Source organism: Macaca mulatta, chromosome 1 (assembly GCF_049350105.2).
Source record: "Macaca mulatta isolate MMU2019108-1 chromosome 1, T2T-MMU8v2.0, whole genome shotgun sequence".
Classification (NCBI taxonomy): domain Eukaryota; kingdom Metazoa; phylum Chordata; class Mammalia; order Primates; family Cercopithecidae; genus Macaca; species Macaca mulatta.
This window is the reverse complement of record NC_133406.1, coordinates 213,800,643-213,825,938: the sequence shown is the minus strand read 5'-3', so window position 1 is coordinate 213,825,938 and position 25,296 is coordinate 213,800,643. Positions and strand designations below refer to the sequence as shown.

General features: G+C 50.4%; 1 protein-coding gene across 24 annotated transcripts in view; it reads right to left on the bottom strand.

Moving 5' to 3' along the window:
* SLC9A1 (solute carrier family 9 member A1) overlaps nucleotides 1-23,694 on the bottom strand; it is a 68,444-nt gene extending 44,750 nt beyond the window's left edge. For 11 of the 24 annotated variants that reach the window (XM_077967249.1, XM_077967242.1, XM_077967207.1 and 8 more), the window contains exon 1: nucleotides 17,548-18,697. Coding sequence is in view for 10 of the 24 variants with exons in the window: in XM_077967137.1 (XP_077823263.1) it covers nucleotides 17,548-17,899 (352 nt within the window). In the remaining 14 variants the exon portion in view is untranslated. The other 13 variants (XM_077967187.1, XM_077967190.1, XM_077967178.1 and 10 more) reach the window with 13 other exon arrangements.
* Nucleotides 23,695-25,296: the final 1,602 nt, after the last annotated feature.

The window sequence follows — 25,296 nt, the reverse complement described above, 5'->3', positions numbered from 1 at the left end:
TGCAGTTCCCCCATCTTCAGGAAAGAGCCCACGCTCCTCTGCATTTAATCCAAGGCCCTCTTGATCTGTTCTAACTTCGGTTTGGGCCTCACTGCCATTCCATTGTAAGTGGTAGTGCCAGATGGAGCCCCATCTGCCCCCAGGGCCCACCTGCAACGTGCTGTGTCCCTGCGGCACTTCAGCCTGCCTTGTGTTTTAGCTGTTTACGTGTCTGTCTCCCACACACAAGTGTCAGCGCTTCCAGGGTGGGAACCACCAACCACGCAGCTGTGTCTGCTGCATGGTAGGTGCTCAGAGGCAGGCTGAAAAGAAAGTGGGACAGGCAGGAGGCCGCCTCACCTCTGCAGAGGGAACGATGTGGGAAGAAGGACCACTTATAGCATCACAGGAGAGCCTGGACTAGAGGTCGGGGAGCTGAGCTCAATGCAGCTCTGTGGCCCTTGAGCAAGTCACTTCCGCCCTGGCCTCTGCTTCCTCTGTGAGCTGAGGGGGTTGGGACAGGCTGTCATCATGTCAGACATTTAGAAGCCCTTACTGCTAGGTGCTCGCCACAGCATTCTCATGTAACCGCCACACCTTTGCACACGGGGACCACATAGCTGCAAGTGGGGGAGAGGGGTTTCAGTCCAGGTCTTTTGATTCCCTAACCCCTTATCTTTTCCTCCTGGACTCCTGCAGTCTCTAGGATCCCTCCCAGCGCTAAAGTCTGGTTCTGATTCTAGGTCTGCCCTTTCCTGAGCTGACAACTCCCAGGTCATGACCATAGGGTTCAGCAGGGAACAGGCATGTCCAACCCTGGTGTTCACCAATGCCACGTCTCCCACATGACAGGTCTGGTGACTGTTTGCCTGCAGGCGCTGAGGCTCACCAAGGGAGGGGTGGCCGGCAGGAGTCCAGCAGAGCCTGGTGACCACTCAGCCCCTCCCTCCCCCACGTGCCCCCGACTCCACGCCCACTCTGCTCCAGCACCCTGCTCGCCTCTCCCTGCTAGCTGCTCTCCTAGGCTGCAGCTTCCATCTCACTGCTGGCTTGGCCAGTGCTGCCTGTCGGGAAGCTTTACTCTGTTGCCCTCATAGACCCAGGCTGAGCTGCTGGGAGAGGCAGGGCACTCTGGGGCCAGCCCAGGGCCTGAGCCGACTCTATCGCACCCCCAAGCTGTCCGCACATCCCTCCCCAGGTCAGACCATGTTATGCTACTCAAGAGCCTTTGATGGCACCATACAGCACCATGAATCCTAGCCCCAGGCCCACGGGCCCAACATGATCTGGCTTCTGCCCTCTTTTCCGTTCTCACACGACGCTTCCCTTCTTCCCCCGCACTTCAGGTTCCTCAAACACACCCTTCTCAGGGGCCCTAGTCTTTGGAAGATGGGCTCTTCTTGTCCTTTGGGTCTCAGCTCAGACGCCAGCTCCTTAGAGAACCCTTGTTGGCCATCCAGCAGCCCCACCTCTCCCTCATGTCTGCCTTCTTCAGGACACTTACCACTGCCTGACACTGCTGTGTCCACATCCAATGCTCCATGCTGGCATGGGAGCTCCCTGACATCAGGAGCCTCTTCTGTCTTGTTCCTGGCTGTGTCCTCAGATCCAGAATAGTGTCTGACATGGGGGCAGAGGCAGTTGGTGGGGCGCGTGCTGCACGTTAGACTGGACAGTCAGGGAGGCCTCTCTGAAGAGATGACGTTTGATGTGGGACCTGAATGAGAGCGCCGGCATGCGGCAGTCTAGAGGCAGTGCTCCAGGCTGGGGAACGAGCAAGTGCCACAGCTGTATGGAGGAACGGGCCTGGCAAGGCAGATGTGCATGAGGGACACAGGAAGGCTGGTATGACTGTAGTAGGGGAAAGGGTAGAGGGGCATGAGGTGGAGAAAGGGGTGGGCCACGCTTTCCTTGCATTTTCTCCCAGGTTCATCAGGAAGCATTTGAAAGGTTTTCAGCAGGGGGAACACCATGCTCTGGTTTACAGGTCTCAAAGCTCCCTGTGGCTGCTCTGTGGAGAGCTGCCTGCAGGCAGACAGCAGTGGAGCCACAAGACCATTCGGGAGGCCCGGGAGTCACCCAGGTTGGAGATGCTCATAGTGGAGATGGAGTGAAGGGGCAAGCCTTTGACAAGTGTGGTTGTGTCTGCCACCAGTCTGAGAAGCCCTGGCCAAGTCTACACCCCTCTGGAGTTCCAGATGCTTCATCCAGCCCCACCCACCTACCCAGTCTTATTTCTCACTGACTCCTCACCCAGACTTTTCCTGCAGCTGGCTGGGCCCCCTAACAGGTGCCTGTTCATACCCAGTACTCAGAGCTTGCAAAGAGCCTTGACCACTGTCATGGTCCTTGCCTGATTGGTCACTTTCCCTCCCTCTTAGAAGGGTCTGGTGAAGGTGTTTGCGCAAAGATCTCTGCTCCATGCTCATTCCAGCCACATTTCCCCCCTCCCTAAAGGTCTCCTGTTCTTTGAGGCAACAGCACAGCAATTATTGAGCACTTAATGATTCCCTGTTTCACTTTCCTAAAGTAGCTATAAGCTAAATAAAGCTAGAAACCATGACTCGCACCTTCGGGGCGTCTCATAGTGCAGAAGACAATGATGCACTAAGCGAAATCCTCAGAACAAAGCCAAGCACTGGCAGGGTCTCAGTAAGCGGTAGGTAGCTCTGTCCTCACTGCCTGTACCAGGGCGACAGCCATCACAGGTGCTCACTGCCCCACAGGTGCAGTTAGCTTCTCTGCCCAGCCAAGCAGGTGAGTGAGGCGTGTTTGGGGATGAGGTGGAAGGGTTGGAAACATCACAATGAGTTTCAGAAGCAAAGGTCAATGGTTCTGCATGATCTATGGCTCTGCATCATTCACGTCTCTGTGTCCTTCTCCAGCTCTCCCCTCTGTGTGAGCTAAGCACACTCACTCTTTTTTTTTTTTCTTTTTGAAACAGAGTTTTGCTCTGTCGCCTAGGCCAGAGTGCAGTGAGGCGATCTCGGCTCATAGCAACCTCCGCCTACTGGGTTCAAGCCATTCTCCTGTCCCAACCTACCAAGTAGCTGGGATTAGAGACTTGCGCCATCACACCTGGCTAATTTTTGTATTTTTAGTAGAGACGGCTTTCACCATGTTGTCCAGGCTGGTTTGGAACTCCTGACCTCAAGTGATCCGCCCATCTCAGCCTCCCAAAGTGCTGGGATTACGGGTGTGAGCCAACGCACCTGGCCAAAACACTTATTCTTAACTTTAAGGACCCAGCTCAAAGCTCTGGGAAGCCTTCCTGACCCATCCACCTCCACTCCTCCCTCCTGCGCACCAACAGCTCTGCAGGCTCCTGCTGCAGCACTTCACAGCACATCACAAGTGCCTGTTTACATGCCAGCCTCTCCCTTGAGGCTGGGATTATATTTATCCATCTTTCCATCTTCAGTACAGTATTTATCAGCATGAATCCCATTGCTGAACATGTGTCTCCCCACCTCGCAACTAAAGAACAAACTCAGACAATTCAGCTCATGGTCTCACTTGCACCCCCAACCTCAGTACTCAGCTTACCCCAATGTCCTCTAGTCCATATACCTAAAACCATCCTCCAGTGCTTGACCCCACCCTCACCTCTTCCTTTAAGGCTCCAGGAATAGTAGCAACTGCCATTACTGAGCACTTTTAATGTGCTCAGGGCTTTACAGACATCAACCCCTTTAGACTGGGGAAACTGAGGCTCAGACAGGATGATGTAGCTTAAAAAGGGCACACCTTCTCCCCTTAATACTGGCATCACTCACCTAGCACTTATCATAGCTGGAACTATTTTTAAAACCATCATCTGTTCTGCAAAATTGAGTGCTTTTATAGCTACACATCAAGTTGTCATACAAAATCACGCTTTGCTCATTAAATGTTTCAGGCGATCAGTCTTGCTACTCCAGCTAGGTGGGGTAACATAACATAAATGTTATGTCGGAGAAATAGCACAGGACTTGGAAGGGGAAGCCCTGGAGTCCAGCTTAAACTGTGCCACAGTTAGGCTATATGACACTAGGCAAGTCACCTCCACAGGCCAGGCACGGCAGCTCACGCCTGTAATCCCAGCACTTTGGGAGGACCAGGTGGGGAGATCACTTGAGGTCAGGAGTTCAAAACCAGCCTGGCCAACATGATGAAACCTCATCTCTACTAAAAATACAAAAATTAGCCAGGCGTGGTGGCACAAGCCTGTAATCCCAGCTACTTGGGAGGCAGGAGAATCGCTTAAAGCAGGGAGGCAGAAGTTGCAGTGAGCGAAGATTGTGCCACTGTACTCCAGTCTGGGTGACAGAGAGAACCTCCATCTCAAAATAAAAAATTAAATAAAAAAATTTTTACAACAGGATAAGTGACTTGCCCAAGGTCACGGTGCTACAAAGTAGTGAAGCTGAGATTTTAACACAGTTCTGTCAAGCTGTAAAGCTTGTTTTTCTAAACACCATGCCTGTGGGCATGTTTCCAAAGGGACCTGCTCTGGGGCATTCTTCTGCAATCCAGAGGTTCTGAACCAAGTAGAAGCTTCTGGTTGTGCCCAGTGAGATTTCACTCAAGTATCTCATCTAAATCCTACATATACTTCAAGGCCTAGCTCAGTGATCACTTGCACAGCCTCCCGGGATCTTCCCAGGTACGAAGTTCTCTCTCCCATCTCTAAATTTCCATAGAATTCTACCTGTACTTCAAATCACACCCCCTTTCTACTGTCTGACTGTTCTGCATCTGAACCGCATTTCTCAAACAAGGCGTTGAGCTCGGTAAGAAAAGCAGTTCTCATGCATCTCTGCACCTTCCACCAGCAAGGCAGGTAGGGCTCAGTCAGGGAAGAGGGTGGGGTAGGGTGCCTGCTCCCCCTCCCCCATCTTGCTGTAATCTGAGTCTTAGGCTTTGCCCAGCTAGGTGAGTTGGCCCCACCTCACGCTGGCATAATGCCTACCTGGTACAGCATCCAGATTCCTGTGGGCCCTGGCCACTGGGGAGGTAAGATCTTATTCCCTGGCTTGATGACAAAGATGCTATAAAAAGTACAGCACCCAAGCGCAACACTGGCTTGTGATGGATTACACGACCTGAGGGATTCAATGCGTGAAGGCAGAAGCCTCTGGGCTGGCTCAGAGGTCCTAAGACCTGTACTTGGCTCCCCTGTAAGGACCAGTGTAAGGACCAGTGGTTTCTCTGCCAAGGACAGCTCCCTAATAGATACCCCAGGAGGAAGCTGCCCTTCTCTAGGCTTAAAGGGCCCACTGGAAGAACTGAGATTTGCCAGTGCTACCAATATCCAAGTCAAAAACCACAGCCCCTCCTCTTGATCCACTGTCCAGGTCTTACTGCCTAGAGACGCCTGAGTTAGTTAACAGAGCAGGGAAGATGCCTGCCTCTGCCATTAATTCATGTGTGGCCTGGGGCCAATCGTCTCCGACCTCAACTGGAAAAAGAGAACTTGATCAAAACATCTCCATTTCCCCTTTGGGCCTGGGGGTTACAAGCTATGATAAGGATCTTTCCATCTCTAACATTCTAGAATTAGAATATCCTATACTTTCACTCCCAGAAGCAGAGTGAGAACAGAGAACAGGGACCTTCAGTCCAGGAAACAGCAGAGGTCAGTCAGGGCTTCCTAGCTGTATCCTCAAAGCCTGTCCACCTTCAGAGGCTTTCTCTTGCGTCTGCTGCCTCAAAGGTGGCTGCTTCCCCGCTAGCAGAACCTCAGAGATGTGCCTGGGCCCTAGCCGCTTTAGGGAAATGGGCAGGAGGTCTGAGTCACCTACTGGGTGTGAGCTGGGCTCACCATGGCAACCCAGCAGACCCAGAGGGCATAAAGAAGCCAGTACCTTCTCTGCCTGCACAGTGTAGGCGGAGCATGCTGCATCTGCTTTGATTTCCAACCCAGAAAAGTTTTTCTCTACTTTAAGTACTCATTTTCCTTTCTCTTCTCTCAGGACACAGCTTACTCACTCTAGGGTCCTTCTCCTTACCTGGAAGATATTCTGCAGTCCCCCAGGCAAACCCTACTCATCCCAGAATTAAGTACCACCTCCTCCAAGGATTCATCCCAGACCAGTTAGTCCTATATCCTTCTTCAAGTTCCCACCGCATAAAAGGCAGAAGCTCTTAGCCTTCAGAATCTGTCTTACACATGACAATCAACTGTGTTAAAAAAAAAAAAAAAAATCTGAGTCTACTATGGGCCTTCTCCCTTGATAAAATCACATATATACAACTGTCTGCAGACTATTTTGGGAGCTCCACAAACTTTATCATGGACTCAGAAACAATCTTAGAAACCTAGATCCTAGAAGAACAACAGATCAGATCATCCAGTCCATCCTCTCACCTAAACCAGAAGCCCTTAGCAACCCCTCCTGAATGATGTTCCTCTTCTACCCCAGCCCATCTCTCAAGGCCACCTCCCTTAAGAAGCTTCCCTCATCTCTCCTCCTTTCCTCTGATTCCCCTGAGCATCCAGCCTGAACCACCCAATTTCCCACCTGTGCTTTCTCCCTTGTATGTTGTCTCACTTCCCCAGCAAGACGGCTGGCTCCCTGTGGGCTCATTTCTTCAACCCTGTAACCCTCAGCTGGACTTAGAGATGACCGTGATCTGTACTTGTACTGAATTCTGTGCTTTGAAGCCAGGGCTCACTGACAGCACTGGCCTACTCCCAAAGGACAGAGCTGCGGAGTTTTCCGTCTGACGGCCTCACAGTCTGCTTAGGCCTCAACAGAACAGGGGCTTCCCTGGAATGACTGCCTTTCCCCAGAGAGCCCTTCAAGATGAAATTGACAGATAGGGAAACTAAGGCCCAGGAAGGCAAACACAGCTTAGCAAAGGTCAATATGCAGGAAAGAGGCGAGTTAGGACTAGGACCCAGGTCCCCAGTTACCAGCCTAGAGCTCTTTTCCTTTATGCAATGGCTTTATGAAAACTAAATTTGCCCTGCATGCACACATACTCACATACTCAATATATGCATGGAGAATTTCTAAAAAAGATGGACAAGACAGTAAACAGTGGTAACCTCTGGAATGTATGACAGTGGGAGTGGTCACAGAAGTAATGAGAGGGACTTTTCCTTTTCACCTCAATACCCTCTGTACTGTTGGGTTTTATTTTTGTTGTTTTATTTTGTTTTTACCATTGACATGTTTTATTTATTCATATTATACAAATAAGCCTGCCATAGAAAGGAGATTCTGGCCCAGCCCACCCATTCCCAATACACATAAAAGCAAAGAGAAGCCATAAGTAAACATGTCCAGGTACAACTATAAATTAACAAGATTGCCTTCTTGTATGGTTTACAGACACTGGTCTCATTAATTTACAGTCACAGTGCAGTTTATGGCTTGAGGAATCTTCCCAGGAAAAGCTTAATTCAATTAGGGCTCTCGGCAGCTCCCCAAGGAAGCTCTGGTATCTTACTTTTACTTACACAAATTGAGGGCAGACCAAACAGATCCAGATCTTCCCAGAGATACCCCACCCAGCCCAGAGAGGATGCCCTTGCAGACCCTCCATTAGAGCCAAGCAGAGGGAGGTGGCCACGGCAGCACCATGTAAACACTGACTGGCGCCTAAGGCATCATTCTGTGAGTGTCCTCCCAGCAAGCTCAGTTAAACTCCCTGGCTTGGCAGTCTGGTGCCAAGGAGCCTCTGCAACCTTTGCTCTCCCTCCTCTCTGAGCAGTCAAACTGGTTTCTTGTCTGCCCTAGGGCTTTGCAGGGATCCTATCTTTACACTGAAGTCAATCACATATTCATTCATGTATTCCTTCCCCAAATATTTATGGAGCCCTTACTCTGTGCCAGGCACAGATAAGAAAGTGAACAGGCTGGGCGTGGTGGCTCACGCCTGTAATCTCAGCACTTTGGGAGGCTGAGGTGGGCGGATTACCTGAGGTCAGGGGTTCAAGACCAGACTGGCCAACATAGCAAAACTCCATCTCTACTAAAAACACAAAAAATTAGCTGGGTGTGGTGATGTGCACCTGTAATCCCAGCTACTCCAGAGGCTGAGGCAGGAGAATTGCTTGAACCTGGGAGGCAGAAGTTGCAGTGAAATGAGATCACGCCACTGCACTCCAGCACTCCAACCAGGGTGACAGAGCAGGATTCCATCTCAAAAAAAAGGAAAAAAAAGAAAGTGAACAAAGGCCCTGTCCTCAAGAGGCTTACATTCTTATGGAAATTGGTACTAAGTATGGCCTGCTTATCTAATTCCTTTCCATCTTTCAAGACTCAGACTCATGTTCCACCTCCTTTGAGAGGCCTTCTCTAAACACCCCAGTCCTCAGGGACTGCTTGCTCCCTCTGCACTTTGCCTCTGCCAGGAGTCTGCCCAGCCCTGGCAGGCTGGAAGCTCCTAAAGAGCAGGGCCTGGGTTTACTCTTCTTTGTTCCTTGATGGCCATATGCTAAATGCCTGCTGGCTGATTTCAGCTGACCTGCCTCTTCCACCCAGGATCTTAGTGAGCTGCTCTTGGTCCCGGCTGGCTGGTGCAAAGACACAGCCTCTTCCAGCTTCACTTGGCAAACAGCAAATGCTATGCAAGTGTTAGCTATTTATTGGTTTTGTGAACTTGTGGGCTCTAACACACAGCTGTGATATCACTCCTCCGCCTTCTATGGCCTGGTCTCAAATAGGCTCAGCACTGTGGAAAGGCCAGTCTGGGCTTAGGGGTAAGTGCTCCCCAAGGGACAGGGAAGGGGGCCTGGGAAGGAACAGAGTTTCTCATCCTGAATCTCAGTTGGAACTGCTTAAGGACGTATCTTTTCAGGAAAGAACGTGCTGGGGTAATTTGGGGGAATTCTGGATTCTTGGCAAGTAGTATAAAAACTCAGGGCTCAGGTCTGGCCTAATAGACCCCAAAACTGGCCCTGTATATTAGATGAGCTTTAGGGGGAAGAAAATGAAGTCAGCATGATCCCAGGGAAGCGGGGCAGCCCACTGATCCAGGCCCAACCCAAAACTTAGTTCGGTTAAAATTAGATTAGCCCATAAGATTAAAATACCAACATATAATCACGGGCTGCTTTAAAGTATCAGTTGATGTTTATCGGCATCTAGAGACAGTTTGGCCCAGTGCAGTGTGTGCAGACAACCTTGGGGAGACATGTCTGACTCAGACATTTGCAAGGGGAGCAAGTGCTGCAAAATGAGGCCCACACAGGCGATGGATGACTCAGGAATAACCCAGGTCCTGGGTATGCTGAGCGAGCCTTCTCTCCCTGCCTCAGGAGGAAAGGGGGCAGGTGAGAGAGGCGGTGAGGAGGAAAGGAGGCTGTGTACGGGCTGGCATTCCCAGAGACAGCCTCAGACCCCCAGCTCCAGTTCCCTGTCACTCCTGTATTTTTCTGCATGCTGCCACCTCCAAGAAAGGTTATTTGCTTCACAGTGGGACTTGGAGTGGGTAAGCTTTTTCCCCAAACCCAAGAAGTGATCCAAGGCTCAAAATACTAAAGCCTTTAAATCTCCCCCGGCCGGGCGCGGTGGCTCAAGCCTGTAATCCCAGCACTTTGGGAGGCCGAGACGGGCGGATCACGAGGTCAGGAGATCGAGACCATCCTGGCTAACACAGTGAAACCCCGTCTCTACTAAAAAATACAAAAAACTAGCCGGGCGAGGTGGCGGGCGCCTGTAGTCCCAGCTACTCGGGAGGCTGAGGCAGGAGAATGGCGTGAACCCGGGAGGCGGAGCTTGCAGTGAGCCAAGATCACGCCACTGCACTCCAGCCCGGGCGGCAGAGACTCCATCTCAAAAAAAAAAAAAAAAAAAACTCCCCCAATTCAAAATGATTATGGGAAAAATTAAATTTCTAAACTGAAAAGCCCTTGGAATCAGGGCATGAGAATGAAAAGAACACAGGCTCTGAAGTCAGACAAATCTGGGCTTAAACCCCAATGTTTTCTAGCTGTGCAAGTACCTTTCACAACCTCTAAACTAGGTATGAATAAGTAGCAGCTTAGCCAGATGTGGTGGCCTGTGCCTGTGGTCCCAGCTACTCAGGAGGCTGAGGTGGGGGGATTGCCTGAGCCCGGGAGGTTGAAGCTGTGGTGAGTCGTGATTGCGCCACTGCACTCCAGCCTAGGAGACAGAGCAAAATCCTGTCTCAAAAATAAACAAAGTAAAAAATTAGTAAGTGGCAGCTAATATAATTAACAAGTATTTAACAAATACATCACCAATTATCAGCTGGGCGCAGTGGCTCATGCCTGTAATCCCAGCACTTTGGGAGGCCGGGACAGGCAGATCGCCTGAGGTCAGGAGTTCAAGACCAGCCTGGCCAACATGGCAAAAACCCATCTCTACTAAAAATACAAAAATTAGGCCGGGCACAGCGGCTCATGCCTGTAATATCAGGACTTTGGGAGACTGAGGTGGGCAGATCACCTGAGGTCAGGAGTTCGAGACCGGCCTTGGTGAAATCCGGTCTCTACCAAAAAAAAAATACAATTAGCCAGGCACAATGGTGGGTGCCTGTAATCCCAGCTACTCGGGAGGCTGAGGCAGGAGAATCACTTGAATACGGGAGGCAGAGGTTGCAGTGAGCCAAGATCATGCCTCTGCACTCCAGTCTGTGTGACAGAGCGAGACTCTGTCTCAAAAAACAAAAAAGAAAAGAAAAACAACGCCGGGCGCGGTGGCTCACGCCTGTAATCCCAGCGCTTTGGGAGGCCGAGGCGGGCGGATCACAAGGTCAGGAGATCGAGACCACAGTGAAACCCCGTCTCTACTAAAAATACAAAAAATTAGCCGGGCGCGGTTGTGGGCGCCTGTAGTCCCAGCTACTCGGGAGGCTGAGGCAGGAGAATGGCGTGAACCCGGGAGGCGGAGCTTGCAGTGAGCCGAGATCGCGCCACTGCACTCCAGCCTGGGCAATAGAGCGAGACTCCGTCTCAAAAAAAAAAAAAAAATACAAAAATTAGCTGGGGGTGGTGGCACGTGCCTGTAGTCCCAGCTACTTGGGAGGCTGAGGTAGGAGAATCACTTGAACCCGGAGGCGGAGGTTGCTGTGAGCAGAGATCATGTCACTGCACTCCAGCCTGGGCGACAGAGTGAGACTCCATCTCAAAAAAATAAAAATAAAATAATAGGGAGCCAGGCATGATGGCTCATGCCTGTAATTCCAGTTACTCAGGAAACTGAGGCAGGAGGGTCATTTGAGGCCAGGGATTCAAAACCAGCCTGGACAACAACATTGGAAGGCCCCCATCCTCCATCTCTAAAAAAAAAAAAAAAAAACATGAAAAATTAAGTATCTATAATATCAATTAGAAAACAGGGGCTCAGGCCTGGAGCGGTGGCTCACACCTGTGATCCCAGCACTTTGGGAGGCCAAGGTGAGCGGATCACCTGGGGTCAGGAGTTTAAGACGAGCCTGACCAACATGGCAAAACCCCATCCCTACTAAAAATACAAAATTAGCCGGGTGTGGTGGCACATGCCTGTAATCCCCACCACTCAGGAGGCCGAGGCAGAAGAATCGCTTGAACCTGAGAGGCAGAGGTTGCAGCGAGTTGAGATTGCACCACTGCACTCCAGGCTGGGCAACAAGAGCGAAACTCTTGTCTCGAAAGAAAAGAAAAAAGAAAACAGGGGCTCAGAGAGCCTTGCCTAAAGTCACACAGCTGGGCAACAGACAGCTGAGACTAGATCTCGGGTCTCTTGACCTTTCACCCCATCCTGCATGTTCTCCATTGTAATCATTTCTCTGCCTCCTTTTCTCTCCTAGAGGGCATACAACATTTTGGGGGAAAGGATAAGTCCTCCATTTCAAAGATTTGCTGTTCCACAGATAAGGGCTATGAGAATGACAGTCCCCAGTACGACTCTGGCCCTCATCCTCCTTCATGCAAATACAGGTATGTTCAAGCTGTAGAAAAGAACTTGGAGCTGAGCCAAAGCTGTCAGGGCTCCAGAGCACCTGGACCCTTTAGCCCTTCCTTCCTACAGAAGGAACAGGTGTCCCTCCTGACAACAATCCAAGTTACCAATGTGGATGTGTCTGGTCATTTACTCTCCTCAAAGCCCCTTTAAATCGCTCATCCCCCTTGATCCAACAAGAACGCAGCATGTTGGCCTGGCAGGAGAGAGTTTGGCCTTGAGTGATTAGTCCCAGGCTTGCTAAGTGACCTCAGGCAGGTCACAACCGAAGGCTCAGTTTCCTTAGATGTAAAATGAACACATCAATACCACACGCTATTCCAACCCACAGGACCACTGAGAAGATCTAAATTAAAGATTGTACATGCAAGTGCTTTGGAAACAAATTTCAGCGCTAATGAGAAGTACTACTAAACTCCTCCTGCCTTGTAGAGCTAAACAAAGTTGTGCCACCTGCTCCCAACAGAGGCTGCCTCTCAGGGGACTCTGCTGGGCCCTGAGGGTAACCAAAAGCAGCCTGTCACCTTTCCTGCTCAGAGGCAGGAGGTCATAAGGTCAGCCACCCCTTGTGGCTAAAGGAGATCACCCTTTACCTGGCACTCCCCTGCCCAAGCAGGGAAGAAGCAAGCTCTGGTCTGATGGCTGAGAGGGCCCCGACAGAGAGATGGCAGGCAGGGTCGCTAGCAGAGAACAAGGGATAGGCCCTACCTGAATGCAGGATTCGGCTGCATCCAAGGAGACTCACAAAAACAAAGGACAGGCGCACAGCCAGACACAGAACACCTACAGCTTTCTCAAGGCAGGGACAGGGCTCCCACCAATGACACGCGCCCAACTCCTAGAGGGAGTCCTACAATTCCTGAGTGCAGGTGCAGCGAGCTGGGAGCTTCTCAGTGCAGGGCTGTGCGCATCTGCTGCAGGGAATGCCAGAGGCAGGAGATGCAGCTGCACCCCTCTAGGAGGCTATGCCAAGACTCGAACAGACAATAAATAGCGATTCAACATCACTGATGATAACCTCTCTAAGCCATTTCCTCATCTGCAAAACACAGACATCTTTTATCTCTTATGATTTGAGTAAGGATTAAATAAGATTGCTTTTATAAAGTGCCTGACACTACTCTGCAGATACCAAGTGGCAACTATTATTAAAACACACACACCCGTTCAACACGGGAGATGTCACAGGGCAGGCAAGGCCTCATGCCAATGTTATGGATAAACAATAAGGGAAAAGGGTTTGGGAGAGAAAGAGCAAGTGACTGCTGTGGGTTGGGAAGACCTCCCAAAAGGGGAAGAATCTGCATGGCCCTGAAAGTTACTACAGTGAGCTGGGCATTCTACCAGGCGTTCCCACATTCAGCCTCTACACTGGTCTTAAGGATGAGGCAAGTCAGGTTCAGAGAATGAGGTGCATGGACCTTAAGGTTCATGGTCACACAGGTACCGAGAGGCAGGGTCAGGAGCAGAACCCGGGGCTTTTGACCACGTCTTTCCTTTATACCAGGGCTGGATGCCATGGGGCTGGCTCGGAAGGAGAGAAAAGGCAAGCTTCGTGGGTGCTCAGCAGAATGAAGTCTGGGCAATCTGACCAACTAAGCCCTCTAAGTGCCTTGGCACTCCTAGAGACACATGTCCTACCTGAAGCCTTCCTCCAGTCCCCAGTTGACCTCCCTCCCACTGTTCTGCAGTCAGTCTGCTATTTTCCCAAAGGGAAAAAGGTCATCTCTTCCTTTTCACAGAGTCCTATCTGGGCTTCTTGAGACAGTTTCAAGGTGACCTTTAAGCTATTTGTTCTTCTCTTCTTTTGAGAAGTGAGAGAGGCACCTTCTAGTGTCACTTTCACAGGAAACCAGTTGCTGGGTCTGATATCCATGCATGTCAAGTGGGCAGTGACCACATCTCCCCTATTCACAGACTTAATCTACAGAGGAGATGGCAGGATTAGCCTTGCAAAGACCAAAACCAAAAAAAGCTATAAGATGTAAAGGGACAAAATAAGCCTTTTGTGTCCCTGGTCAGGAGACAAGATGAATACCTGCTTTATGGGCTCCTGGGCCTCTGCCAGGCATTCCGGGTCAGGAACATGGGTAAACAAATGCAGGAGATGCCAGTGCTGAGCTGAGTTACAGTGAAGCTCTCCCTTGGAACAAGTACTAGCCCGGGAGTCAGGTGAACTCGGAACAAAGCAGAGTTCATGCAGGGTCCAAAGCACAATGTGGGGTGGGGAATGCATCTAACTCCTAAGGCTTGGGGTCATTCCCATAGTTTTCCCAATAGCCTAAATCCTCTTCACACCACTAGCCCCTCCCCAGCAAGGACAAGTAAGAATTCCTGACTGTTGAGGGGAGAAAAAAGGCCCAGAGAGGGAAGGTGACTTGCCTAATGTCACCCACTGAGTCAGAGGTAGACTAGAACCCAGAAGCAACTGTTCTAGAACTTCAGCTCCCACCCTGCTCCTCCCACCCCAGTCTCTGCAAGAGTCTACCTGAGGCTCTGCTCCATGGTTAGGGTAGGAAGGAGAACTGCACAAAGTACTTTCTATTCTTAAAGGAGGGGTAACCTGCAAGGGAAGCAGCTGCCATAGATGACAGAATGAGGGCTCCAACGGAACTCCTACCCACGCTGGGGTGTTGAGAGAATAGGCAAGACCCCAAAATCAGCTCCCAGGCTCTTGGGTATCTGAGAGTGCAGACGGAGCATGGCCTCAGCCCCCCACCCTTATCCCCACAAGGCAGCTGGTGCCATCTTCCCTCCTGCCATGACCAGCTCAAGTGAACAGTATAGGACACATGGAAACCCTGATACCTTAAGGAAGGACACCGGTGGCAGCCTAGGTTTGAGAGATTTGTAATCCTTCAGCTCAGAGGAAGGTTGTAGGAGGCTGAGGTAGGGATGCATTTGCTGTAGGTGGTTAAAATATTAACAGGGGCAGATGTTACTCATTGAATGCTTCCTGTATATACAAACTCAGTTTTATGTGCATTAATTTATGTAATCATCACATTAATAGCACTGTAACTGGATACTATTAGTTCCCATTTTTAAAAGATTTATTTATTTATTTATTTAGAGACGGGGTTGCACTATAGTTGCCCAGGCTGGAGTGCAATGGCGCAATCTCGGCTCACTGCAACCTTCGCCTCCCGGGTTCAAGTGATCCTCCTGCCTCAGCCTCCAGAGTAGCTGGGATTACAGGCGCCCACCACCATGCCCAGCTAATTTTTTATAACTTTAGTAGAGACGGGGTTTCACCATGTTGGCCAGGCTGGTCTCAAACTCCTGACTTCAGGCAATCCACCCTGCCTCAGTCTCCCAAAGTGCTGGGATTACAGGCGTGAGCCACTGCGCCCAGCTTAGTTCCCCTTTTATACATGAGGAAACCGAGGCTCAGAGATGCTGCTAAGTGGCAGAGTGGTAGCTGAATTCTACACTGCAAAGGGGAAGCTGGGAAAAATGGGCTTTCATTTTTGAGGCCTGAACAGGGAGTCTTCAGATCTTTGGACCACCTTTCTCTCCACGCATGGCCAGATGCTACAGCTCCTGTTTTCAGAGGCAGAAAAACGCCTTTCCATGGCAGAGACAGACTTTTGGGAAGGAGACCACGTCCAGCCTCATCATTTCACAATGGGAAAACTGAGGTCCAAGGCTGAGTGACTTGCCAGAGTTTCCAGAGTCAGTGGAATGACAGAAATATCACACCTAGAAGGGACCACCAAAATCAACTGACGGGTAGGGAGGCGTGACTGGTCCAAGGACAGAGGGAGGTGGGAAGAGAAGCCGGGTTTTCCTCACCTCTAGACTGATATTGTTGCCATGGCACCGTCTCTGCTCTCCAGCTGCCCAGGGTCCCGGGCACAGCACTTGGGTGGCGACAAAGCAGGCCAGGCCAAGCTGACCTCATTAGCACTAGAGATACCATGCCTGCAGGGACAAACTTCTGACTGCCTAGAGTGGGGTCTCTGTAGTCATGCTGTCGTCCCACCAGCAGCCACTGAGACTCAAAGCGTGTCTGCCAGCCCTGAATGCCCTAATAGAATGCCAGCTGTGGTGGGCAGGTGAGGGGATTGGGGACAGGAGGCAATTTATAGATTGCACTTGTGAGGTCTCCTCCTGGTCTTACACAGTCAAATGACATCACTGTCACTTCAGCTTCTTACAGCAAAATCAGACGACATTTCATGACTCAATTGGTATGGTAAAATTGAGAGTCTTACCCATTTCACAGGTGAGGGAGACCTGCAGAAAAAGGCCTCAGCTATTCAAGGTCATGCATTTATGTCGGAATCAGTACACATGGTTCCCCTTGTCCAGTCCTTGATTTCTCTCCAGGAAGCTAAGTGCCATCAGGGTATAGGTGCTGATGGCTTAGTTCCATGTAAGGCTCTGCTACTGTGACTAGCTTGGCACAAGAGCCCTGCACCAGGAACCCAGCTCCTGGATCTATCAAATTAGAGGCACCACTTTCCTCCCGCAGCATGTCCCAGAGTCTGCCTCACACCAGCCCAGCAGCACCGCTCAGCTCCTGCACGTCCTTGGGAGAGGTGGAAGGTTTCCTGCCAAATCCCCAAACCCAAATCTCAGGCAGAGGGGACAGCAGAGTCCCAGGACCTCACGCCTTCCACAACCAGCTGGGGGCAAGCTGAAAATGCAAAGGCAGCTTTCAAAGGCCCCCTGAACACCACTTCCAGGGACTTCTGGGCTGTGTAGGCTCCAGTAAGCTACCCCAGTCACTCAGCAGAACAGAGCGCTCAGGCCTAGCAGGGAGACCGACACTCTGAGAGGGAATAACTTGTCTATTTCCTTCTCCCCAAAAGGTTTCAAAGTCTCTTCAGGCCTGAACATCCCTAGCCTCCCCCTATGTACCTCACCTACTTGATTGAGCAGCAGACCAGACAGCACCGAGACACAGCCAGGCAGCGACCTGGCGGTGAGCTGGGGTCGGACCAAGCCTCAACCTCCTCTACTCTCCCTCCACTCCCAAAACAGACTTCAGAAATTTCCAGGGCCCCTTGTCCCACAGATCCTATAAAGTATGGCATTCCTGGACCGGAAATTGACTCAGGGGCTCCTAACTAGCCTGGGCAAGGAAAGCTGACAGATAACATTCCGGAGATGAAGGAAAGGTGGGAATATGGGGATCCCCTGTGTTCCACCACACTTGTAAGTTTCCTGCCCAGGTCTCCACTATGCTTAAACTCCTCAAGCAGGCCAAGTAGAAATATACTCCATCCTGGAACACACTCCAATAAAGCCGGTCATAAATTGCACTGGTTGCTGTTGACAGAGCAGAATGTGCCACTTGCCAGAAGACACTCCTTTCTGTCTCACATACAGCAGGGTGCCTGGCTCTCCTGGGGATCTGGCCCAGCCAGAGAAGGCTTGCCAGTCGTGGAAGCCTTACTGAAGGGAGCTAGGATCAGAAGCATCCCATCCTCTAAACCTGCTCTCTTCTGTGCACAGTGCTGGCTCCCATCTTGGGAAGCCTCAGGTCACAAATCAGAAGTCACAGAACTGGAGCTTGAGAAGGACCAAGGTGGCAGGATGGAGACTGCCTACCTTATGGGGGTAGTTCAGATCCTTACTCCTGGACAGCCTCAAATGGTGCGAGATGAGGCAAGAAGCTCACCAGTCTGGCGGCCGCCGCAGCATCGGAGCAAAGGGGACTTACCTATCTTCATGAGGCAGGCCAGAAGGATCCAGAGGGAGATCTCGAAGGGGGTGCGCACGTGTGTGTAGTCGATGCCCAGGACTGGAAAGGCCTTGCGCGGCTTCATGCCATGATCAGTGACGGAATGATTAACAGGGCGGCTCTCTGGGGTGACCTCCGGTGGAGCGGTGGTGACATCTCCAATCGAGCGTTCTCGTGGTGGCTCTGAGCTTCGAATGGTGCTGGCAGTTGGGCTGAGCTGGAGGCCATGGCTCCTGAGAACAGGGAGCAGCCCCACCAAAGCGACCACCACGAGCAAGGAAGGGAGGATCCGAGGTGGAGAGAGGCCACAGATGCCAGACCGCAGAACCATGGTGCTGCTCCCAGAGCCGGCCTCGACCTTACCCAAGTGAGAGTAAAACCGGGCACATAGGTAGCAAGGGGTCAGCAAGTGGGAAGAGAGACTGGTGTAGTCTCTAGGAAAAGTTCATGCTTTAGAGAGGCATTTCCATGGAAGCAATTTTCTGGGGGTGGAGGGAGGCTGGGTTTGCAACCTGGAACTCCAAAGTGGAGAAAGGGGGCAAGCACCCCGGAAGGACCACGGAAGGAGACCAAAAGGTCTGGAACTCCGGGCCTGGGAAGGGGGAGGAGGGATGTGGGAAACAGAGCCCTAGGGATAGAGGAAGGGGCAGGATAGGCTGGACCCGTGCAAGGGAAAGGAAGAGGGAAGGCTGGGACCTTTGGCTGAGGAAAGTGACTGAGGAGCTGGGACTCTGGGCTGTGGGCTAAGGGAAGCGGTAGGGAGCCTGAGCTAATGGAAGGGGACCGAAGGGGGTGAGACCCAGTCCAGGAAAAGGAGAGAGGGGGCTGGGAGCCCAGGCTGAGAAGGAGTGAAACCGGGAAGCGGCCGGGAGTTTGTCCACCCAGAGAAGGGCAGGGGTCCAGGCGCGCCGGGCTGAGATTCCGGGGAAATGGAGAGAGGCGGAAGGCGGAGGCAGGCGGCCTGGCGGGAAGGCGCCTCGGCGCGGGCTGGGGGCGGCTCGCGGTGGGCCAGCAGCAACACGCCCCTCCTCGCGGCCCCGGCGCAGCGCGGCGCTCCGCCCCGGCCCAGCTGCAGCTCCCGATCCAGCTCCAGAACTAACCCTAGCCCCGGCCCCGGCGGCAGCGGACTGAAGCCTCGCTGAGCCCGGCGCTGTCACTTATAGGCACCAGCGAGCAGCCGGTGCGGCGGGCTAGAGAGACCGTCGGTGACCGCGCAGCGCAGCGGCCCCTGTCGCCGAGGGAAGGAAGTATCGCGTAGGAAGAGGAAGGAGAGTCAGAGATGACAAAAAAAAAAAAAAGTCCTGAAAAAGTCCTGAATATACAGAGAACCTCACTAACGCGGGTAAAACGCCGACTACTTACAACGCGATTTCACGTCCACATCTGCAGTCTCATAAGGGCTTTCCAATAATCCTGTAAAGAATGTATTATTAGTTTATGTATTTAGTTACCGTGTGACCTTGAGCAAGTTACTTAACCTTTCTGTTTCACAACTTTCTCATCTGTTAAGTGGAGATAGTAGTAGTGACTATGTCAGAGGGATGATGTAATGACTGAGACAATCCGTGTAAACTATTTGGAATGCACCCTGGCACATTATTACAATTCCACTTTTACAGATGAGGAAACAGGTGAAGAGAGTCTCCTGGCTACTATGTAAGTAGTTGTATTGCTTACTAGGGCTACTGTAACAAAGTACCACAAACTGGGTGGCTGCAACAACAGAAATTGATTGTCTCACAGTTGTGGAGGCTGGAGGTCGGATCTAGGTGTTGGCAGGGTTGGTTTCAGCTGAGAGCTATGAGGGAGAATTTGTCCCATGCCTTTCTACCTTCCAGTGGTTTGTTGGGAATAGCTGGTATTCCATGGAGTTCTCCTAGTGTCTATCTCTGCGTCCAGATTCCCCGCCTCCACTTTTTTCTTTTTTCTTTTCTTTTTTTTTTTTTTTTTGAGATAGAATCTCGCTCTTGTTGCCCAGGCTGGAGTGCAGTGGTGCAATCTCGGCTCACTGCAACCTCTGCCTCCTGGATTCAAGCGATTCTCTTGCCTCAGCCTCCAGAGTAGCCGGGATTACAGGCACCCACCACCACATCCAGCTAATTTTTGTATTTTTAGTAGAGATGGGGTTTCACCATGTTGGTCAGGCTGGTCTCAAACTCCTGACCTCAGGTGATCCGCCCGCCTCGGCCTCCCAAAGTGCTGGGATTACAGGGGTGAGCCACCACCCCCAGTCAGATATCCCCTTTTTATAAGGACACCAGTCATTGGATTAGGAATCCAACCTAATTACTTCATCTTAACCTGATCATCTTCAAAGACTCCATCCTAATTAGTCCATCTTCACAGGCACTGGGCATTAGGACTTCAACTTCTTTTACGGGGACACAATTCAACCTACAACAGTGGCATGCTTTCAGTAATGGAACTTAAATTTGAATCTATGGTGTTGGTTGAAATTGGTGAGGTTCAAGGGATCATGGCTATACAATGGAATCACTGGAAAGCTTTTTTAAAATACCATTGTCGGGCCGGGCGCGGTGGCTCAAGCCTGTAATCCCAGCACTTTGGGAGGCCGAGACGGGTGGATCATGAGGTCAGGAGATCAAGACCATCCTGGCTAGCACAGTGAAACCCCGTCTCTACTAAAAAATACAAAAAACTAGCCGGGCGAGGTGGCAGGCGCCTGTAGTCCCAGCTAATGTAGTCCCAGCTACTCGGGAGGCTGAGGCAGGAGAATGGCGTAAACCCGGGAGGCGGAGCTTGCAGTGAGCTGAGATCCGGCCACTGCACTCCAGTCTGGGCGACAGAGCGAGACTCCGTCTCAAAAAAAATAAAATAAAATAAAATAAATAAAATAAAATAAAATACCATTGTCTAGGCTGGGCGTGGTGGCTCATGCCTGTAATCCCAGCACTTTGGGAGGCTAAGGCAGGTGGATCACGAGGGGAGTTCAAGACTGGCCTGACCAACATGGTGAAACCCCGTCTCTACTAAAAATACAAAAATTAGCCGGGCATGGTGGTGTGTGCCTGTAACCCCAGCTACTCAGGAGGCTGAGGCAGGAGAATCGCTTGAACCTGAGTGGCAGAGGTTGCAGTGAGCCAAGATTGCGTCACTGTACTCCAGCCTGGGCAACAGAGAGAGAGACTCTGTCTCAAAATAATAATAATAATAATAAATACCATTGTCTGATAAAATTAGCTGGCCATGGTAGTCCTAGCCACTTGGGAGGCTGAAGCAGGAGTATCATTTGAACCTAGGAGTTTGAGACTACAGTGAACTATGATTGCACCACAGCACTCCAGCCTGGGCAGCAAAGGGAGGCCCTGTCAATAATAATAAGAAGAATAAACTTTTGTAAAATACCATTGCCTGGGACCCACCTTCAGAGATTTAGATTCAATTGCTTCAGGGTGTGCCCAAGTATTTTTTTCAAAGACTCTGATGTACAACTAGGGTTGGGAGGTATTGAAATCACTGAAATACTGTCCCTGTTTTGCGGAAGAGTAAGGCCAAAACATTCAAAGCGTCTAGCACAAGGTCACATCACAAGTACTTGAGGTTCAATTTAGTTTAACAAATGTTTACTGGGCCTCTTGACAGGGCTTTGTGCTGGGCTCTGGCAACACAGAGATAAGCCAGAGGGAGGAAGGACGTGGTAGGAATTGGGAGGGGGCATAAAGTGGACATAATGAGAGCTTCTAGAATGCTGGTAATGTTCTATTTCTTTACTGGGCGATAACTACAAAGGTTACAGCGACGTAGTTGTTTTGTGATAACTCATTGAAGATTCAAGATGTGTGCAATTTTGTCTAGGTATGCAATCCTTCCACAGAAAAATATATTAAAATAATAATAAGCTAGGAGCAGTGGCTCATGCCTGTAATCCCAACAACTCAGGAGCCTGAGATGGGAGTATCAGTTGAGGCCAGGAGTTTAAGACCAACCTAGGCAACATAGCGAGACCCTGTCTCTAAAAGAAATAAGTAAAATAAAATAATAATACCCAGATGCAGTGGCATGCACCTGTAGTCCCAGCTACTTGGGAGGCTGAGGCAGGAGAGTCACTTGAACCCAGGAACTTGAGACTGTAATGCACTATGATTGTGCTTGTGAAATAGCCACTGCATTCCAGCCTGGGAAGCATAGTGAGACCCATCTCTAAAAATTAATTAAACCAGGCACGGTGGTTCACGCCTGTAATTCCAGCACTGTGGGAGGCTGAAGTAGGCAGATCACTTGAGGTCAGGAGTTCAAGACCAGCCTGGCCAACACGGTGAAATCCTGTCTCTACCAAAAACTGCAAAAATTGGCTGGGCATGGTGGCGCACGCCTATAGTCCCAGCTACTCAGGAGGCTGAGGTGGGAGAATCCCTTGAACCCAGTAGACAGAGGTTGCAGTGAGCTGAGATTATGCCACTGTACTCCACCCTGGTGACAGAGGGAGACTCTGTCTCAAAATAAATAAATAAATATAAAAATAAAGTAATTAATTGAGTGATATGATAGTAACTGAGGGTGGCAACATTAAACTGAATTCTCTCCTCTCTTTTTATAATCCCATGCCTAAACTGAGTTCTGTGTACCTCACATTCTCCAGGCACAAATTCCAGCCACCTGGGAAATGACAAAGGAGACTTCAGAGAAGGGCAGGGGACTTGTGTCATCTGGGAGCAGATGAAAGGAGAACATCAGCTATAATGAAAGTAACCAAAGAGCATTTAGAGCAAGGATCAGAATAATAACAATAATGCATCACAATTGTTCAGCCCTTTAGAGTTCACAACCAAGTGCCCCAGGTTTATCAATGATCCAAATGCTAGGCTGGGTGTGGTGGCTCATGCCTGTAATCCCAGCACTTTCGGAGGCCGAGGCGGGTGGATCACCTGAGGTCAGGAGTTCGTGACCAGCCTGGCCAACACGGCAAAACCCTGTCCCTGCTAAAAATGCAAAAATTAGCTGGGTGTGGTGGCACGTGCCTGTAGTCCCAGCTACTTGGGAGGCTGAGGCACGAGAATCACTTGAAGCCAGGAGGCAGAGGTTACAGTGAGCCGAGATCACACCACTGCACTCCAGCATGGGTGACAGAGTGAAAACCTGTCTCAGAAAAAAACAGTACCTATTATTCTTATTTTATTTTATTTTATTTTATTTTGTTTTATTTTTTTGAGACGGAGTTTCACTCTTGTCACCCAGGCTGGAGTGCAGTGACGATCTCGGCTCACTTGCAATCTCCACCTCCCGGTTCAAGTGATTCTCCTGCCTCAGCCTCCCGAGTACCTGGGATTACAAGCGCCAGCCACCACACCCAGCTAATTTTTGTATTTTTAGTAGAGACGGGGTTTCACCATGTTGACCAGGCTGGTCACGAACTCCTGACTTCAGGTAATCCACCTGCCTCGGCCTCCCAAAGTGCTAGGATTACAGGCGTGAGTCACCGCACCAGGCCAAAGAGTAGCTATTATTCTCATTCCCATTTTACAGGTGAAAAGACAAAGGCAGAGAGACATAAAGCTATTTGCCTAAAGTCACACATCTATTAAGATGCAGATCCATGCCTGGCATAGTGGCTCACACCTGTAATCCCAGCACTTTGGGAGGCCGAGCCGGGCAGATCATTTGAAGTCAGAGGTTCAAGACCAGCCTGGGCAACATGGTGAAACCCCATCTCTACTGAAAATACAAAAATTAGCTGGGCGTGGTGGCAGACACCTGTAATCCCAGCTACTCAGGAGGTTGAGGCAGGAGAAACACTTGAACCTGGGAGGCAGAGGTTGCAGTGAGTCAATAAAATTAAATTAAAATTTAAAAAAAGAAGCGGATCCAGGACTTAAGTCAGGTTTCTAACACCTAAATCCAGCACTCTTTTAAAACATCACAGGTTCAGTGTAGAAAGAAGAAAAGAGGGAAAGCATGGGGCTGGTGGAGTGACTTTCCACAGGTGCCCCAGGGCCAGAAGCCCAAGACCTACTGTTCTTTCCAGTCTTGAAGGCAGCGTTCACTGGTGTGCTCCCCACTCTCTTACTCTCCCTCACTCAGGCCTCAGCGAGTCTTTGGGTGCCAGTCTGGGACGTGGTAGATCCCAGGACAACCAGGAAATGCCAGCCCTGAGATCCTCCACAGCGTGGAGAAGGTTATAACAACAGGACAATATCAGGAAACTGGCCTTGGGAGAAACCACATGGGAGAACTGATGGCCAAGGCCCAGCCTGGCCAGGCAGTGTAGAATAATGAATAGTTAAATGCTGGGGCTGCCGAACATGGGTAGCCACATTGTCTCTGTACAGTGTTCCAGCACCACTGCTCACTAGTCACGAGAACCTGGGCAAATCAGTGCCTGTTCTGCGGCTTTTTCCTCCATAGGGAGGGACAACAATAGTGTCAACCTCATGGGGCTCTCATGAAGATATCAGCCAATGTATGTGAAGCATTTAGCACCGCCCCCAGCAAGTACCACGTATATTTACTGTCATTCTATTTTTTTTACATGCACCGAGGACCTCAAGAGTAGACTTTTGATGTTGGAAACCACATGAAGTTATGCCTTCAGTCACAGAGAAAATTGACAGGCTGGAAACAGACCCTCACATCCATGAGATGGGTCCCACCCTCAGACCACACTACCTGCAGCATGATATGAATTTAATATTTGTAAATAAATCACATTGCTATGGGTTTTTTTTTTTTTTTTTTTTTTTGAGACAGAGTCTCGCTCTGTCGCCCAGGCTGGAGTGCAGTGACGCGATCTCGGCTCACTGCAAGTTCCACCTCCCGGGTTAATACCATTCTCCTGCCTCAGCCTCCCGAGTAGCTGGGACTACAGTCGCTCGCCACCACGCCCGGCTAATTTTTTGTATTTTTAGTAGAGATGGGGTTTCATCGTGTTAGCCAGGATGGTCTCGATCTCCTGACCTCATGATCCGCCCACCTCGGCCTTAAAAGCCTTGTCTTCTTAAAGACAATCAATTCAAATACACAGCAATATTTGTAACCATGTTTTTGTTTTGTTTTGTTTTTTTGAGACAGAGTTTCACTCTTGTTGCCCAGGCTGGAATGCAAGGGCGCGATCTCAGCTCACTACAACCTCTGCCTCCTGGGTTCAAGCGATTCTGCTGCTTCAGCCTCCCGAGTAGCTGGGATTACAGGCACCTGCCACCATGCCTGGCTAATTTTTTGTATTTTTAGTAGAAACAGCATTTCACCATGTTGGCCAGGCTGGTCTCAAACTCTTGACCTCAGGTGATCCACCTGCCTCAGCCTCCAAAAGTGCTGGGATTACAGGCATGAGCCACCACGCCTGGCCAAGTTCTCATTTTTTAACCATTGCAGGCCCACACTGCTTTTGACTTAGACAGGCCAGGTCTCTGCAGACCCTTCCCCTGCAGATCCAGGACAGCCTCAGGAAGCCTGGGCCCTGGGTGGCATCTCCCACTGCTTAAGCCATGTCTGCTCCCCAATCCCCTCCTTGAATCCTTTCACTAAAAGTGCTTGGAGTTTTATGACACATAATGCACGGCCCTAGGAAAGAATCTGCTCAGCCCCTATTAGCTGCGCATTATGAGCAAGTCACACCTTGTTTCTGTCTCTCGGGGTGTTCATGTATATGAAAGGTGGGTGAAGTCACATTACTTGCTTTGTGAGTTTTATTGTAAGAATGAAAAGGCCAATGTATGTCAAACATAGTTTCTGGTACACAGTCAGTGCTCAGTGACTGGGTTCATTTCCTTT